The sequence below is a fragment of the Arachis hypogaea genome, chromosome 17, assembly GCF_003086295.3.
Source record: "Arachis hypogaea cultivar Tifrunner chromosome 17, arahy.Tifrunner.gnm2.J5K5, whole genome shotgun sequence".
Classification (NCBI taxonomy): Eukaryota; Viridiplantae; Streptophyta; class Magnoliopsida; order Fabales; family Fabaceae; genus Arachis; species Arachis hypogaea.
This window is the reverse complement of record NC_092052.1, coordinates 129,419,603-129,438,557: the sequence shown is the minus strand read 5'-3', so window position 1 is coordinate 129,438,557 and position 18,955 is coordinate 129,419,603. Positions and strand designations below refer to the sequence as shown.

Genomic DNA, 18,955 nt, shown 5'->3' with positions numbered 1-18,955 from the left:
TAGATGGTTCTATTCTGACCTTAAAATTCGGATTTTGGATTGGCATGTACATTAACAAACAACGTTGAATATTATATTTTAAAAAGATAAGAAAGCCTCTTCCAACTCTATGGTATACGTGTTTATTCCAGGGCTTGTGCATGAGACTCGTGAGGTTTTTAGGAATAAAAATCTTTTGGTTGTGATACCATTAAAAAAAGTTGTTTTGCCATGTTGTTTAGACATCGTGGGAATACTGACCCAAAAAATAAAAAGACATCGTGGGAATATAAGTGTTCCAAAGCTGTAAAGGGTTCTGAGCTTGAAAGTAAGAGGTGGGAGGTGGCGGTGACAGTCTTGAATGTGCTTTCAGGTTAGCTCCGAACGAGAGGTATATGTAAGAGATTCTGATATTTAAGTTCACAAAAATTTTAAACAGGTTTAAATAAATTAGGATTGAGAAATACTTGATTTGATGGGATATTATAGAGAAGTGGTTACTTTCCTTCTTGTAGGGGAAGTTACACCACGTCCTGAGGGTTATCTTTTCTTCTTTTGTCCTATAACCTTCGGGCTTAATGCCCCTTCATGTACCAAAAAAAAAAGGAATAGTAAAATTTAAGATTAAGACTGAGAATTAAGGAATAAATTTAGTTTAATACAATAAGAGTGATGCGTAAAATTCTCTTATCCCTTTAATAATTTTCCAAATCTAAGGCATGCATGATTCAAAGATGTTATATTAACCGAAAAAAAAAGGATTTTTTACATGGAGGGTGGAGGCCCTTTTTTTTTTGGGTATATGATGGGGTCATAGGCCCAGAGGAAAGGATGGGGCCACAGGCCCAGAGGGAAGGTGCTCATGGGCATGGCTACCTCCTTCGGCGGAACGTCCCAAAAAGTAAGCCTCGGTTCCAATTTTCCATCCAAAATATAGGGTGAGAGGTCATATTTTATTTTTTCAATTAAAAAAAATTGTGAGAGGATCCATTCCTCTTCTGAAGGTATGAGAGAAGTTATTGGCGATTCGAAATTTCGAATTCAGGCACATGTGGTTTGTATTAGTAGTCTCTGTTGCCTTCTTCAGTTTCTTTTCTTCATTTGGGCAATAGGCCCTCTACTCTGACCAAAACTAAGTCCAATGTAAATAGTGCAACGTGTCTATTGGTTATTCACTTTTCATATATAGTTTCTCATCAGTTTTTTGTGGTTGAACTAATAATCACATAAAATGTTTTAAACCATAGATGTATTAAAATTATTTTTCAAAAAAAAAAATGAATAGTTAAACAAAATATTTTTAATATAATTTTTTTTATGTATAATTAAATAAAGGTATAAAATTTTCTTATATTGATAATATTACATTTTAAGGTTAAGTTTCGATTTGATAAATTTTTGGCTTTTTAAAAATAATTTGTTAAAATTAGCTTTTTAAAAAAATAATTTTTAACATTTATAGTAATTATATTTGATAAATAAAAATAAAAATAACTTTTAATAAATACAAACTATAAATATTGTGTTTGATAAAATTATTTAATAAATATAAAGTATAATAAAGAGTATATATATATATATATATATATATATATTACATTTCAAAATTAAAAGCTCAAACACATAATCTTTTATTTATCAAATATTAAATAAAATAATTATGTTTTTTAAATGACGATTATGGCTATTCTTCAAACTCAAAATGAAGCGAATGCACAGAAAAGGAGGCAAGCAAAACAAAAGGAGAAAGCAAGAAGGAGTTATCCTAAAAATCGAAATAATAAGGTGTATAATACAATACTTAAATGATTTACAATTATTGGAATGTGAGGGGTATAGAAGTGTTGAAAAGTTGGGAATGGTAAAAAATTTTAAGAGAAAAAATAAGGTAAACATGTTAAGATTGATAGAAACAAAGAAACAGGTAGTGACTAGGTTTGATGTAGTGCAAATTTGAGAGAATGATGCAGTGAGTTGGAAATTTGTGGGATCGGAAGGTGCTTTTGGGGGGTTTATTGTTGATGTGGGACGACATGATGTTTTAAGTCGAGTAATTGTTATAAAGGGAAGAGATGGTTGTGTGTGGAATGAGTGTTGACGAATAATAGTTTCAATTGTGTGTTTTGCTTGGTGTACAGTACACATGCCAGAGAGGACAAACTGACTGTGTGGGAAGAGTTGAGCTTTATCCCTGGGTTATGTCAAGTCCCAATTTGCTACATGGGTGACTTTAATGAGGTTGTGACAGTGGATGAGAGAAAAGGAGCCAGTACATTAACAGCAGCAGCGAAAGATTTTAGAAGATAGATACAGGATATGGAGCTTGTAGATTTAGAGTTGAATGATCGTAAGTTTACTTGGTTTAGGGGCCAATCATGCAGTCGTATTGATCGGGTGTTGGTTAGCGTGGAATGGGTTGAAGAGTTTCCTGAGACGTGACTTAAAGGTGGGCAGAGAGGTTTATCGGATCATTGTCCGTTGATAGTGGAGGATAGTAGAGTGCGAGGGGGGCCAAGGTCGTTCCGAAGTTTAGATTCTTGGTTCACGCATGATGGTTTTCTCAGAATGGTAAATGAGAAATGGAGAGGGTTAGAAGATGTTCATTTTACTGAAAAAACTGAAGGCTTTAACGATATGGTTCAGGAGATGGCATAAGGAGAAGTTTGATGATATTGAATTGAGGATAAACAAGCTGGAGGATGAAATCTGGAAGGTAGATGAGTTGGTTAGTAATGGATGCTATGATGCAACTATAGAGGCAAGGAGGGCCCTTGTTAGTGTTTGCAAGAAATGGTATGTCAGGAAGGAGAATTATTGGAAGCAGATGTCAAGGTCTCGACATGCTAAACACATGGATAAGAAGACTAGATATTTAGCCTCAGCTAGAAGACGGAGCAATCACATCGATGCCTTAGTGATAAATGGAAGGGTGGTGAGGAATCAAGCCAGGATCAAACTCGCCATAAGAGATTTTTGCAAGAACTTGTATCATCAGGAAGCGTCACATTTGATAGGCTTCCGTGATGGGCTAGTTAATAAGATACATGAAGAGGAGTCTGCAGAGTTAGAGAGGATGCCTTCGATTGAAGAAATAAAAGATGTAGTGTGGGATTGCGAGTCGTCAATGGCGCCTGGGTGTGATGGCTACAATATAAACTTCATTAAGTGTTAGGAAGAAATTGGGTCTGACTTCACTAAGGCTGTCATAGATTTCTTTCAGTCAACAGAGTTACCAAGAGATTCTAATGTTACTTGGGTGGTGCTGGCTCCGAAATTTGTTGAAGGTAGGGAGATCAAAGATCTTTGGCTAATTAGCATGGTCAGATGTGTGTATAAGGTCATATCGAATGTGCTAGTTCGGAGAATGCAGAGGGTGATGCCAGGATTAGTAGGAGAGACTTAGAGTACTTTTGTGAACGGTAGGAAGATACATGATGATACTTTGATTGCATGTGAGACGGTGTAGTGGTTGAAGACGAGTAAGAAGAGGTTGGCAATAATCAAGCTGGATTTTCAAAAAGCTTATGATAGAGTGAAGTGGACTTTTGTGGATATTGTACTTCAGAAGATGGCGTTTGGACAAAGATGGAGAGGGTGGATTAAGGAATGTATTTGCATGGCGTCGATGTTGGTTTTGATAAATGGGTCGCCTTCTAAGTCCTTTAAGATGGAACGGGGCTTAAGGCAAGGTGATCCTCTTTCTCCATTCTTATTTGTTCTTGTTGCTGATGTCCTTTATAGGATGGTAAGAGAGGCAGTAAGGAATGGAAAGATTGCTCCTCTGTTGGTTGGTAAGAACAATATTGAGTTGTCCCACGTAATTTGCAAACAACACCATACTATTTTGCCCACAGAAAGAGGAGACTGTCAGGAACTACAAGCGGCTTCTGTGGTGTTTTGAGATGATGTCAGGCTTGAGTATTAATTTTGATAAATCTAGTTTGATTTCGGTTAATTGTGAGTATGAGTGGGTAGATAATTCTGAATAGCCTGCCAATTTACTACTTCAATTTATATAAGATGCCCAGAGTAGTAGTAGAGAAGTTGATCTCCTTGCAGAGGAGGTTCTTATGGAGTGGAGAGGATGGCAAGCACGGGGTACCTTTGGTGAAGTGAAAAATTGTGCAAACTCCAAAACAGCTAAGAGGGTTGGGAGTGAGTGATGCAGTAGTTCTGAATGTAGCACTGTTATTTAAGTGGTGGTGGTAGTTTTCGAAAGAAGATGGTTCATTATGGAAGAAAATTGTGTTGCCTTACAATGACATGAACCCAAATATTCCATTTTCTGGTCAGCCTGTACCTAAAAGAGGAGGTCCATGGAAGAATATTTGTTAGCTACAGATAAAAGATCAGCAAGTGATGGATAAGATAGTTAGAGGATTGTCTTTGGAGATAGAGGATGGAAGAAGAATTTGATTCTAGGAAGATAATTGGCTGGCTTGTGGTGTGCTGAAAGACATTTTTCCATGGTTTTTCTCAGTTTCAAACCAAAAGGGATCTGTAATTAAGGATTGTGAGTTCTGAGATGGGTTAGAGTAGATATGAAATTTTCAATGGAGAAGGAAACTGTTCCAATGGGAGTTGAAATTAGTGAATCAGCTTTATGGGGTGCACAATCTGTCAATTTAGCATTCGAGAGGACAAGATAGTGTGAAAATTTGATAGATCAGACATTTATTCTACTAATTCCTTTGTGCAGGTTTTGCAGGCTGAACACTCCTGGAGAACATTTTCAGTTATCGCTTCACTTGTTCTATTTGGAGGGGGTTGGTTCCACAAAGAGTTGAGTTGTTCACCTGGTTTGTGTTAATTGGCAGGGTCAATATTAAGGACAGATTAAGCAGATTTGGCATTATTGATCAAAATGATACTGATTGTGTGTTGTATAAAAAGGATTCTGAAAATGATTACCATTTGTTTTTTGTTGTGAATTTACTTGGCAGGTGTGATGTTCTTGATTGTTCGCCTATAAGAAACTATGGTTTGTTCCAGGAACAATTAAGCAACACTTCGAGAGTTGGACATGAGCTCCTGCTAGAAACAATGAACACAATAGGTGGTTGATTAGTTTTTGTGCTATCATCTGAAATACTTGGTTGGAAAGAAATAGCAGGATATTCAAAAATCAAGAAGCAGATGTTGTAGAAGTTATCAACAAGTTGATTATGAGCTACAAATAGTGAGCTGATTTTGATCCTTCTAGTTGTTGATGACAATGTTAAAATTACTACAATTTAATTTTCTATTTGTTACCTAATAACTTGGTACTTTCTAACTGCTCCACCTTGTTGTATTGAACTTTTGGTTTTAAAAAAAAAAATTATGCTTTTTAAAAACTCAAAACACTTTTTTGAAAAGTTTGCCAAAGTCTGTAATCTCAACGAAATTTCTCAGAAAATGGAGTGAAAATTTATTGGGCGGCATCTCCAAGTCTCCAACACAGATGACTGACTCAGTGAGGAAAATTAAAAAAACCACCCACCAATGAATATTGTCCATAATATTTATTAAGTATTACACTATTACGTGACCCCCTTTGGACCTTTTTTGGTGTTAAAGTAACTTCTGCAAAGGAAATGGTCAATGCTCTAAAGACAAATGGTGGGATTGGATATTACGATGAAATATCCTGCTTTTTGGGTTGAAAGAAACTAACGAATTCCTTGCTCTTTTCCTTTTAGTTTTTTCTTGGTATTAATTAATGGAAAAGTATAGGTAAACAATGAAAATATTAAACAATGTAAACAATAGATATATCGGATGTTCATTTTACTAGTGTACGGATGGTTATTTTAATATTAAAATTTAGAAGATTAATTTAGAGGTGTAGTGTGTTTTTATTTGATTGGTGGTTGTTCATATTGTTCAACAAAGTCATTGTCCCCCTAATATTCCCCTTAATTAATTGCTAAACGTAAATTGTCCTAAGTGTTGGAGTTTCTCTGACATACTATTGTGATTTAGTTTGCATTTTTTTTTATATTTAGTATTTTTTATTTTTAAAATTTTGTGTAGAAAAAAAAAAACAGACAATAAAATCATTTTTTTTCACTTTTTGTTTTTCTTTTTATAAAATTAAAAAAAAAAAAATACAAACCAAACACGCTCTTTAATTATCTAAATTTCTGAGTTCGGTCTTCAAATATCACTGATAAAACAAATAGGGTTGGTCATTTAGCAAGCTATCATCCTGATATTTGAACTCAATTTTTATCAGTGTTATGATAGTCGAACTCAAAGAAATTATTATTAATAATAAAAAAAGTTTCACCAATAATTCAATCCAGAAAGGTTCAGCTCTCGTCTTGGTAGAAAGGTTATCCACTTAAAGCTCAATTAGTGACATTATATTTAAGCACAAAAGTTAAGTAGAGCATCCAATAACAAAGACATAGTTTACGTTTCTCAAATAATATTTTGTGTAGATTAGAGCCATAATAATTGCAATGCGGAAGATATATTATGTACTTGTTTTATGAAACTAGTATACAGATTTTGCTCCTGTAATGCATTGTTCAGTTCTATAATATTTCTTGTACTTGTTATTGCTCACCTTTTTTTTTATTGGACTGGGTTCTTGCTTACTTGATTTCCACTTTTTTCGTCTAAAGCATAAGTGAAGTAAAGCCTTTCGGCCACCGATTTTTTTTATTTAAATTAAATAAATATAATATTTATCAAAATAAATAAAGATAAAAAAAATTATTAAAATACATCTTCAGTTATATCTCGGTGCATTAATCCCGTGCTGTGGTAGGATGTTTGCAAATTATATCTCGGATGTAACTGTAATATGAACATAAGCATATTTTGGATACATTGTACCCGAGATACGCGCATTTTCTGATTCGGGTCAATGTATCTGAGATAAGGGAAAATTACCAGGATATTACCAGACTCGTCTTCTATTTGTTTATCCATTTTAGTGAATGCCTTTTTTACAAAAATATTGTAACATTGTAGATAAAAAATGGACCTGTAATATAAAAGTAACTAGTTATACAGAAATCATACTTCATTACACATTAAACACATTTAATAACAATCACTACATTAAAGTGGCAACATTAGAACCAAAAGGCCTAAACCCTAAACTGCATGCGTCGTCATGGATCCGAGTGAGGCGCATTGGGACACCCACGTCTGGTGTGGCCCTCTCTGTGGCAGAGCCCACATCTCTTCTCCGCACGTTCAATGGCATCTATCTCAATCCGGATCCGAGTGGATATCGGCTTTCCCAATGCCTTCCTTCGCATGGCTGAGTTGGGCTTTAGGCGTGCACCCTACCATGAAGGCCACATCTTTTCATCTGGTATCGGCTGAAATTCCCTCTCGTATACCTTAAATACAGAGACCATCGTGTACACGGGGTTCATGAAATGACCCCACTCAATACTTGTAGTTGCACATGCCGCCAGGGCGTGTCGACATGGGTAATGCAATGACTGGAATAGGCCGCAGTCGCATGTACGCTCGGTCAGACGAACGCGATATGAAGTCTGTGACCAACCATCCACCGGCCCCATTGGGATAAACCACCACAAAGAAAAATTGATTATTCTCCATCAGAACAAAACCGAAAAGAAGAGAAAGAGAAGAATGGTTTGTGAATTGTGTGAGGAGAGGTATTGGGATGGTCTCTATAAATAGACTTATTCTACAACATATCTTGAGTACAGAGACATCTATACAATAATACACATATCTTGGGTGCTGAGACCCTAATTATAATCTTAACTATATCTCGAATGCTGAGGGGGGCATTTCGATATTTCCCCTTATCTCGAATGCACTGATTCGAATTAGAAAACGCTTGTATCTCGGGTGCAGTGTATCCAAGATATACTTATACTCATATACGATTGCATTTGAAATATGATTCGTAGACACCATATTACAACATGGGATCAGTGCACCCGAGATATGGCCATTTTGAACAATGATCTTCAATACTCAAAATGTGACTGAAGATATATTTTAATAATTTCTTCAATGTTTATTTATTTTAATAAATATTATATTTATTTAATTTAAATAAAAAAATCCTTCGACTACTCAGTAATGTTTCTATTAACGGCAATACTTTAAAATTTAAATTGATTTCTACTATTTTTTTAGAGAAATTAATCTTTGTTCTTTTAGAATATTAGATAAATTAATATTAATAAATAAAAAATAAATTATTTATCATTCAAAATTTCAACAAAATAATTCCTCTATTAAATAACTTTTTGGAAAAGCTTAAAAACTTTTTTCTCACTGTAAAAACTATTAAATACCAACTTATCAATAGTTGTATTCGTATCTAATTTATGGGCTAAAATTTTTAGATATGGATAATTTTAATGTGAAATACGACAATATTTCATTTTGGTATTTTACAATGCTATGATGGTAGTACAAAACGTCACTAACATTTTGTAAAACAAATATTTTTTTAAATATAAAAAAACAAAACGTCACCAACGTTTTGTAAAAAAATATTTTTTAATTATAAAATGAGAAAACGTCATTGACGTTTTGTAAAAAAAATATTATTTTAATTATATAAAGTGAAAACGTCACTGACGTTTTGTAAACACCCACAATAACGTTTAACACCTAATTTAGATCACTTTTAAAGACTTCACCACTCATAATCCAATATACAAAAATAAAAGTTCTAATTTATGCGTAGGGAAGAAAAAAAAAATAATTTGGACATTACTCTTCTACTAGGGCACTGATGTGATTGGAAGAGCATCATGCGAATTCCGATTTTCATTGATTTGGACGGAATGCTAACCAATGAGCTCAATTCCATATCTAAAGTTTGGTCAAAAGCACTCATCAGTGCTATGCCATAAAGAAGTTATCCGCATTTTTATATTTTTCCATCAATAGCATAGTAGTATATTATATTAGCATGTTACCAATATATTCACCAATAAAATTTGAGTATATCTATACACGTATTAAATTTACAAACTAATAAAATTTTAATTAAAAATATAAAAAATTTAAATTATTAATATATTTATTTTATATTATTAAATAAAAATATTTAAAAAATTTTATTAATAATGAATTTATCACAAAAACATATTTTAGCTACACGGCTAAACTCATAAAATTTATTCAAATTAATGATCAAATCGATTTTTATAATTAAATTCAACCAAATTTTTAAAAATTAAAAGTTTTATGTTTTTTATACACGCCTTTTCTTTTCTACATCTTCTTCTTTCTTTTTTTTTTTTAAATGTTATTTTTTTCTCAACTTCTCTTTTCTTTTTTCTTCTTTTTTTGTTGATTTTTTTTTCTTTCTTTCTTCTATCACCAAAATTTTCCTCTTTCTTTCCAATGCCTCTCTCTTTTAATTTTCTTTCTGTTTTGTTCAAATTGCTACTATTAATGAAATATTTTATTCAAATAAATCATTTTAAATTAACATTATAAAAGCATAACACAAAAATAACACAAAAAAAACAAAAGTTTTAGTTGAAAAATATATAAAATATTTTAAACTTACAGAATTTTTAGTTGAATAAAGCAGAAGAACAATACATAAATTTTAATTGAGTAGTACATAAATTATTTTAAATTGTGTAAATTTTTTAGTTAAATAATACAAGAAAAGCATAGAAATTTTAGATCAAAAACATAAAAATGTAACTTAAATAACACATAAATATTTTGAATTTGTATTAACCGTAAAAAATTTCTATGTTTGCTTTCTATATTTCTCTTCAAATATCTTCAAAAATGTGTTTATCTTAAAAAAAAATTTTGTTTATCATAACAAAATCTTTTATCATTAATAAAATCAATTTTTATACTTGCTTCTTATGTTTTTTCAAAAAAATTTGTGTGTTTATCGTTAAATAGTTTATATTTGTATTTCATGTTTCTCTTTAGAATTGTGTGTTTAACTTAAAAAAATTATATGTTACATCATAAAATTTGTGTGTTTGGCATAAAAAATTGATTTTTTTTTTGTTTTTCATATTAATTTTTTCATCTGTTTATTTTTTTTCATAAATTGTTTTAAAATGAGAATTTTTTTTATTTTTTTATTTTTGCGTTTGCGATTTCTTTGTAAACTGCTGACACATCACACATGTACCATGTTATGTATAATTTATCGATACTTTTTTTTTTTTTTTTCATTCCACGCCATAAAACACACATCATGCTGATTCCAATTCCACCCATATTCCACCCACATTCCTATCAATTTTATTTTAGAAAATCTAGTCAAGGAAATGGGTTCAATGTATTTGTAATAAAGAGAACCAAAATGGAAAAACCCAAAACAAAAAGAAAATATTATGTTTATTTTTCATTTAATTATTCAAATTTCTTTTACATTAAAGAAATCTTCTATGCTTGCATTGTTTATATATACGTTAGATTTACATCGTAACGCGTACTTATTCATGCCACGTGCATGATAATTTGGCCAAAAGAAAGAAACTTTATATGATTTAAATATTATATGAATATATAAAAAGTATTTTGATATTCAAAGAACTAAGTGTCATTATAACTTTTAGAATATTATATTTTATAGTTTTGTATAATATTCTAGATTATTTGAGATAGAATTTTAAAATATTCTAAAATATCTCAAAAGTTTCGAAAAATTCTAAAAAAGTTTTAAAAAACTTTAAAATATCATAGAGTATTATAAAAAAAATGTGAATATATATAAAAATATGAAGAGTGATATAGAATAATTTAGAAGAGTTTAGACAAATGCGATAGATTAGATATTTGTAATGAAGATTTTATACATTTGATTTAGACTGTTTGATTAGATTCAACCATAATTGTCAATTAAGGAGGTGGTTGGTTATAAATAGAAGTGAGAGTTTTGGCATTAGTTGTATGAGTTATTTATAATAAATACTTGTGTAGTGAAATATTCTTTTCACCAAAATCTCTTTTTTTTTGTGTTCAGCTGTATTCATAATTTTTTTGTTAAATATTGATGATTAGACTAACTTGGTTTTAATTTAAAGGTTAAATAAGTTCAAATGTCAGCACGGTAGCATTGAAATGTGTTCAAAGTGGTGACACTTTGACATCAGAGCATGGTTCAAGAGAGAACTCAATTGATTTGTGGGTATGACTTCTAGTATAACTATGGAGCATAAAGGAAAAGTGATATTATTCATTTTCAATGAAAAATGAAGAACACGTATTCTTTAAATAAGTCTAAAGGTAAGGACTTTAATTTTTTTGTAGAGAGTGTTTTTTTGTTGGAAAATGTTCTATCCTCTATGGATATGCGTTTTCAAAGGATAGAACATTACAAGGAGATCCTTAAGACTCGTGTTAGAAGAACTAAATGCTTTTAAGGAAAGCATGCTCTAAATAGAAGAGAAACTTAAAAATTCCTTAAAACTATTCAAGGAGGCAAAATCTCGACCGACCATTATAAGAGAGACGACGAATATTTGGAGTATGCTTTCAAAGCTTCTAATTCTTTCAATACATGAGTTTTGATGGTCTCCTTGATATGTTCTATCATTTGAAGGTACACATCTATAGAGGATATAGAACCTTCTCCAACAAAAAAAAAAAATCCCTCTTCGAAGAAATTAGAATCCTTACCTTTAGGTTCACTTGAAGAATATATCTTTTTTCTTTTTCATTGAGAAGAAACAGCATCTATTCTCCTTTGAGTCTCAACATGCTCAATTGTCATACTAGAAACCTAACCACGAATCACTTGTGTTTTCTCTCGAACCTTGTTCTGATGTCAAGTTGTCACGGCCTTGGAGACATTCCAACACTACTGTACTGGCACTTGGACTTAATTAACCTCTTAAGCTAAGATCAAGTAAGTTTAACCATCAATGTTTAGCAAAAAAAAATATGAATACAAGAGAAAAGAAGTTTTGGTAGCAAGAATATTTCACTACACAATTTTTTTTTTTTTAAAATAACTCACACACCCAATACCAAAATTTTCACTCATATTTATAGCCATCCACCTCCTTAATAGATAGTTATAATTAAATCTAATTAATGGTCTAGATCGAGTGTCCAGAATCTTTATCAAATATCTAATCTATCACATATTTCTAAATTTTTTTAGATTATTCTATATCACTTTTCATACTTCTACATATACGCACACTTTTTTAAAATGTTCTATAACCTTTTAAAATTTTCTAGAATTTTTTATTATTTTTCAGAACTTTCAAAAATATTTTAAAATATTTTAGAATTATCTAAAATAATTTCAAACACTCTAAAATACTATACAAATACTATTAAATATAACATTATAAAAATTATCGTGACATAAAACTCCTATTTACTTAAAACAACGGTTAGAATTTTGTAATAGTACCAAAATTCTTATTATGATAAAAAAAATTGTATATACATAAGTATACGTAATATCTAAAAACTAAAATAGTAATAATAATAATAATAATAATTACATGACAAGTGAATCAATAATACACCATAATGCATATACTTGATATTAAGGTTTATTTTTTTAATATTGGGTGACAATGGGAGTAATGCATAACTATGATATACTTGTATGTTTTATTGACATATTAAAAGCAGTCTTAAATTAAGGAAATTGCTTCCAATACTTTATATAGATCAGCAAAAAGACAAAAAAAAAAAAAAAAAAAAAAAAAACTAAGGGTAATTTAATGTTTGGTGGAAAGAAAAAATAAAAATTTTAAATATAATTAACATCCAGCACCTATCAAACCACAAATAGCTCCACTCCCAGCTATTTTGGCACAAAATTTTTTTGGTGGGTACTCCCATGAAGATATTATAATTGTCTTCATGTGATGATTTTTCTTTTTGACCCTTAGATGATAGATTGTAGGGTTAGATTTTGATATGTTATAAAAGTGTTGTTTTTATTTGAAGTGTGGCCAAATTAATAAATCACACTTTTATACAAAGCATCTTCATAAAAAGATGTTTTTTGCATCTTCATTTGAGTAGCTCCTAATTTTTTTTCCCATAACCAAGAATGGTAACATTATCTGAATTTGTAGGTATCCATTCTGCCCCTTTTCGTTTGGGGTGGATAATTATTCGCTTCTGCACCAGAATAAATTTTTAACAAAGTGGGTTTTTGAACGGGACGGGATCGCATTTAAGTTAAACCTGTCCTTATATATATAATTAGTAAAATGATTAATAATATTGTATTATATTTAAATTTTTACTTTAATTTATGTTATGTATATAATGATAGTTATATACATTTTAAAATTTAATTTTATTTGTTAAATTTTAATAATTATAAGAACGAGTAGAGATGAGATGAACTAGGATTTAACTTTTTATTATCCGCAAATAAAAGCGAACAAATTAAATGCAAATTATTGTAAGACGAAACGGAGTCGGATAGGGCAAACGCCCCATTGCCACCCCTAATCAGCGTTGACTCATTTACCTACATTATACGTTCATGGGACCATTATAGAAAAGAAAGTTGTAATATTACCATCCAACTATTTTAAAGAATGAAGGAAAAATAAAGCTATGTATACGTTTTGTATTATCCATTTGAATCTAAGCTCTTTTGCATGCAATAATTTTTATGTTAAATAGGATTTTAATTAATAAAAAAAATTGGTGTGTAAATTATACAAGTACTATGAAAGTTCTTAGTATCTATTTATTTTAGTCATTAGATCGTGTTATTTTTATGAATTTATCTAAAATATGTTAAGAAGTTATAGGATAAAAGAGTAAAAAAAAAAATGAAAATTTCAATGTATTTAATATATAAAAACTTTAAAAGTTTGATTTACACTTTTTATTAAAATTGTTTACTTGCAATATTCTTAGCAAAAGCCTTTTTTTAGCAAATTTTTATTTTATTAATAAAAAATAATTTATTTAATTATTTTTTTACTGGAAAATATGAATATAAAACTGGGCTGGAGCGTGTGAATAAATTGCATCAAGACGATTTTGACAACTGGAAAAGACATGTGACTATGTGAGGACTGTGTGAGTATGACAGTTGAATAGGTAACTTTTCTTCAGTACTCCCATAATAAGTTTAGGCGTCATAGGCCTCGGTACAACTCCAACAATAACCATCATATATGTTCCAAATAGATCCAATTACGAACACCTTTTCACATTTCCATCCAGGCTTCCACAAAATCCTTCCACGCCAATCATGTTTATACTACCATTATACTTCCCGGGACAGCGTGGTTTCATGGTGTTGCTATGGACCGATGGTGTTTCTCACTTTTAATAGGCTTGACTTAACATCTATATTGATTGTTGAAGTTCATGCTTCAGGTTCTTTTGTTTATCTCGCATTATTTAGGTCCCTCTTAACATTTTATTTATATGATTTAAGTTAAAATAGGACGGTGACATTAGGGATAGAGCTATCAAAGCCGTACTTGGTGCAGAGGAAACAGTTTGTTGCAATCAGGACAACGAATTCAGTCCCACATGTGTCTCAGCTTTCTCACTAACAAGCAAAGCCGTCCTATGCTTGTTTCATTGTTTGTCCTTAGCGCAGAGCATTTTATGATTATGAATATCAAGAAATGGCACAAATCAACAGAAAATACAGGAATGCGGTACGTACGTAAAAAACAATCAGTAATCTCGGGTTAATTATTCGTCTGGACGGCGACTTCGGGCTAACCGGCTAAGTAATTAATTCAGAGTATGTAGTTTCGGATATGAACATAGGCGAAGAGAACAATGACTAAGAAAAAGTCAGCAGCGGCAAATTCTCTAGAGGTGAAGTGAATCTTAAAATTCCATTCCATGTAATAAAAACTTGGGTGTCCTCAAGAAAATAAGCAATTTAGAAACACTTAAAAAGGAAGGACAAACTAAAAACAGCCCAATACATCCATAATTCATAACAGACATGAATGCCTAAAATCTCAGTACCCAAACGAGATCAAACAAGCAGCTTCTCCTTTGAAAAACATATAGAGGAGAAGTTCAATTCTAATTAGCAGTAAAAATTTGTTTACTGCTGTTCATCTGGTTTAGGAGCTTCTTTTATTTCATCTGCTCCATCATCCTGAAACCATAACAAAGAACAAATAGAAGTTCAATACATAGCTCATGAAATGATGTGACAGACAAACATAATATGGGGGTTCGAATCAATACCTGCATGTCAGAGGTCCACAGGGTGAGGTTATCACGGAGGAGTTGCATGATCAAAGTGCTATCCTTGTAAGACTCCTCTCCAAGTGTGTCCAATTCAGCAATGGCTTCATCAAAAGCCTATTGAATATAGAAGTGAAAATATTCATCATCATGTTCATGAGTATATAAACAATATACTACAAGATCAGGACGAATCATGAAGTTATTCTCTAACGCTTGAAGGGGATCGCTCATCTATTACGAGGATATGACTTGTCAAATATTTTATTATTTATTAGCTTTATTTTTAATGAACTTCAAAACATTTATTGCCTAGCAATAACTCAATAAATATTTTGCCATAGTGGTAAATAGACAGGTTGATTTGAGTTATTCAAAAAACACTAAACAGTAACCGTTGATGATGGCACTGCAAAAGGGCCCAGTCCACAGTTTTTCCCTTTCCATCGCAATCCATCGAAACATCTGATAGAAGTAAACAGTAAAATAACAAGGATCTAGCAAAATCTAACCTGTTTTGCAAGGTTGCAAGCACGATCCGGAGAGTTGAGGATTTCGTAGTAGAACACAGAGAAGTTTAGAGCAAGACCCAGCCTGATTGGGTGAGTTGGTGGCAGCTCCGCGTTAGCAATGTCCTTAACAACACAAAGAAGCACACAGTATTAGACCTAATCACATGTAAAACTTATTACATGCATCAAAGTAACAACAAAATAAAATAAAACAGAAAAAAGCCACATCAAAATTTCCTAATTCAAAATTGTTTACAAGGATAATCACACAGATATTTCACAAATAATCATGGAAATTTTTAGCAACCATGTCTGATGACGAAAATATTTAAAATATTTAAAATCAAACATGCGTAACCGCAGAGTATCAAGAATAACCAAGAGAAAGAGTGCAGATTTGAAGAATCACAACAAAATAGAAGGTTAAGATCTGAAATCTGGCTAACAAAATCTAACAGATCTGAACCGAAATATAACAGAGATCTACCAGAAACAAGAAAACTGATATACCTGAGCAGATTTGTAAGCCGCGAGGGTGCTCTCGGCGGCCTCCTTGCGCTCTGCGCCGGTCTTAAACTCGGCGAGATACCGGTGGTAGTCTCCCTTCATCTTAAGGTAGAAGACCTTGGAATCGCCGGAGGAGGCGGAGGGGATGAGGCGGGTGTCGAGGAGCTTCAAGATCCCGTCGCAGATGTTGGAGAGCTCCGACTCGATCTTGGATCTGTAGTCACGGATCACCGCAACGTGGTCCTCGTTGCCGCGACTCTCCTCCTTCTGCTCGATGGAAGAGATAATCCTCCACGACGCGCGCCTAGCTCCGATCACGTTCTTGTACGCCACCGAGAGCAAGTTCCTCTCCTCCACCGTCAGCTCCTCGTTATCGGCGGCGGCTGACACCTTTTCCATGAACTCAACCATCTCCTCGTAACGCTCTGCCTGCTCCGCCAGTTTCGCCATGTATACGTTCTCCTCCCGTGGCGATGGTGCTGCCGCCATTTCTCCGAACCTAGAGAGTGAGCGTAAGAGCGAGAAAGAGAGAAAGAGAGAGAGAGAGGGAGAGAGAAGAGATCTGGTTTCTAGAGAGAGAAAATGAAATAGAGAGCGATGAGATGGTAGAACGCGGAGAAGGCGAAAGTGAGAGGGGTGGTTTTTGAGTCTGCTGCGTCCGATAATTGCGTTTTGGGAAGCGTGGGTGGGGCCGTTTCTGAAACGCGATATGAACCGTCGGATCGTTTTATTTTTTGTATTTATTGTGTGATTAATTACTATTTTATTTTCTGCACCATTGTCGGTTACCTGGACATTTTAAAATTTGGAATTTCTTCGCTGGTTTTGATATTTTTAAAATTTAAAAAAAAGCGACAGCTGGCAAACACGGGGTTTTGATGCCTCTTCTTGTGTGTGGGCGATAAAGGTTAGTCTTTCTTTCTCTCACACACTGTCATCCTCCTTTTTTTTTTTTTTTGGACATGCACCCATTGTCTTTTCTGTCATTGTGAATTTTGTGTGACGATGGATCCTACAACCAAGAATAGTATTCGGTTTTGGTTGGTTTTTTTTTTTGCGACTTAAAAAAAAAATAAATAAAAAATTAAGAAAAAAAAAAAAACAAGAAACTGCTTAAGAAAGGCAGTCCCGCTGAATACTACTTTCAAACTCCTTCCAAGGCAATGGAAGTTCCACTTGGGCGGTTTTGGTTGGTTTGAAGAAGTTGAAATTTTAATAAACATCCAAATTAGTTTTTTTCTTAAATTAAATTAAATATTTTAATTTTCAATAAATTTTTATTATTTTTAAATTTTCCGACACTAGTGCGACTGAAATAAGGATTCATTTGTCTTATAAATTTATCAAAGATTTTATTGTCTAATAATAAAATTTAAGTAAAAATTATAACGATTTTTAATTATTAATTTTATATGAAAATAATTATATATAAATTTTTATCTATAATTTATTGTAAATTTATTTATTTAAAAAATACATATTCAAAATTTTATTTGAAATAATAGAGAAATCAATATATCTGATAAGTGTAGTTTTCAGATACTTTTAAAATAATAAAAAAAAATTTAAAATTAGAATATTTGATATAAAATTTATTTGAGACTAATTTGAATATATACTTCGACCGAAAAGGGTTCATGAATTCCATTGAATGATAATCAATTTGGGATGGAAAAAGAAAATGGGCCGAAGTGGTGTGGTTAATGGGTCCATTTATGAGGTTGGATTCTCCACCGGCCACTGCTTAAGCCCTGAATAAAGCAAAGCGCTTTTTTCTCTGCGACTTTCCCTTACTTTTACTTTTTTCTTCCACCACAGGTCCTTCTTAAACGTGAGAATTTAAGAGAACAAAAAATGAAGAAATAGAAGTAAGAAATAAGAAAGGGGGTTGGTCGGTTCATGGGTCATTCTATTCAGTAGTTGACTCGTACGTGAAAAAGTGCTAGACTTGTCACCCCAACCGGTCACTGCTCAACTCAACATCATGTCATTGTACTTTCTAAAGTAATTAGATTAGAGAAATTTTTTGGGTACAGAATAAGATTAAGTGAAAAGTGATGAATTTTATTAAATTTATAGAGAGTATATATATTGTATATAATATTTTTTTGTGATTTTTTATTATAAAAGAGTAATTTTTTGTTTTATTAGAAAGTATAATATACCATAATATATTGCTTTTAAGTTAGAGTTCAATCAAATTTTAAAAATATTTGTATTATTAGTAATTTTAAAAAAGGTTTTAATAATTTGTGTAAATATAGTTAGCCTTATGTATTAAGCTGTTAACCATAGTGAAAAATATGGCTAAATAGCTAATTATGATAATAAGGTCAGCAATTATTACAGGCATAAAATTAAATTAGTCAGACATAAAGGACAAAGGAGAGCTATACGTATGTCTCATTCTGTTAAGAATTTTGTAAAAATTTATAAAATTGTTTTTTAAATTAATTTGTATTTTTTTTAAGGTTAAAGAGTTTAATTCAAATTTATATATTGATAAATATTTATATATATTAGAGTTATTTTATAAATTAAAAACAATTTTATTAAATAAAACTTTTGTAAATTATACTTATCGAAATAAAAGTTTCTTTTTGTTTTGTTTTACCAACATAATCGTTATAATATTTGAAAAGTTATGTTTAAAAAATTAATTTTAATAAAATACTTATCGAAATAAAAGTTACTTTTTGTTTTGTTTTACCAACATATATAATCGTTATAATATTTGAAAAGTTATGTTTAAAAAATTAATTTTAGTAAACTATTTTCTTAAAAAATCAAGTTTTATTAAACCACGCTTTTTACTTTTTTTTTTT

The 18,955-nt window shown here is 31.6% G+C and overlaps 2 protein-coding genes across 2 annotated transcripts; one reads left to right on the top strand and one right to left on the bottom strand.

The window, feature by feature from the left end:
* Positions 1-2,295: 2,295 nt before the first annotated feature.
* On the top strand, positions 2,296-5,043 carry LOC140180766 (uncharacterized). The gene is made up of 8 exons (XM_072222060.1): positions 2,296-2,414; positions 2,623-3,079; positions 3,152-3,298; positions 3,446-3,724; positions 4,189-4,275; positions 4,679-4,749; positions 4,797-4,862; positions 4,923-5,043. The coding sequence occupies exons 1-8, from the start codon at positions 2,296-2,298 to the stop codon at positions 5,041-5,043; spliced, it is 1,347 nt and encodes a 448-aa protein (XP_072078161.1).
* Positions 5,044-14,728: 9,685 nt separating this feature from the next.
* Positions 14,729-17,113, bottom strand: LOC112767398 (14-3-3-like protein). The gene is made up of 4 exons (XM_025813259.3): positions 16,134-17,113; positions 15,624-15,746; positions 15,112-15,228; positions 14,729-15,019 (listed from the first exon to the last, which is right to left on the bottom strand). Exons 1-4 carry the CDS (start codon positions 16,617-16,619, stop codon positions 14,966-14,968), a joined length of 780 nt encoding a protein of 259 aa, XP_025669044.1. The 5' UTR covers positions 16,620-17,113; the 3' UTR covers positions 14,729-14,965.
* Between the last annotated feature and the right edge of the window lie 1,842 nt (positions 17,114-18,955).

Excerpts from the sequence above, each read along its gene's own strand:
- LOC112767398 (XM_025813259.3), bottom strand. The coding sequence starts at position 16,619 with ATGGCGGCAGCACCATCGCCACGGGAGGAGAACGTATACATGGCGAAA. Across the intron at positions 15,747-16,133 it reads CGGCTTACAAATCTGCTCAG|GACATTGCTAACGCGGAGCT; the intron begins GTATATCAGTTT and ends TGTGTTGTTAAG. Across the intron at positions 15,020-15,111 it reads TGTGGACCTCTGACATGCAG|GATGATGGAGCAGATGAAAT; the intron begins GTATTGATTCGA and ends TTATGGTTTCAG.
- LOC140180766 (XM_072222060.1), top strand. The coding sequence starts at position 2,296 with ATGGAGCTTGTAGATTTAGAGTTGAATGATCGTAAGTTTACTTGGTTT. Across the intron at positions 2,415-2,622 it reads GTTGAAGAGTTTCCTGAGAC|GAGATGGCATAAGGAGAAGT; the intron begins GTGACTTAAAGG and ends GATATGGTTCAG. Across the intron at positions 4,276-4,678 it reads TTCCATTTTCTGGTCAGCCT|GTTTTGCAGGCTGAACACTC; the intron begins GTACCTAAAAGA and ends TCCTTTGTGCAG.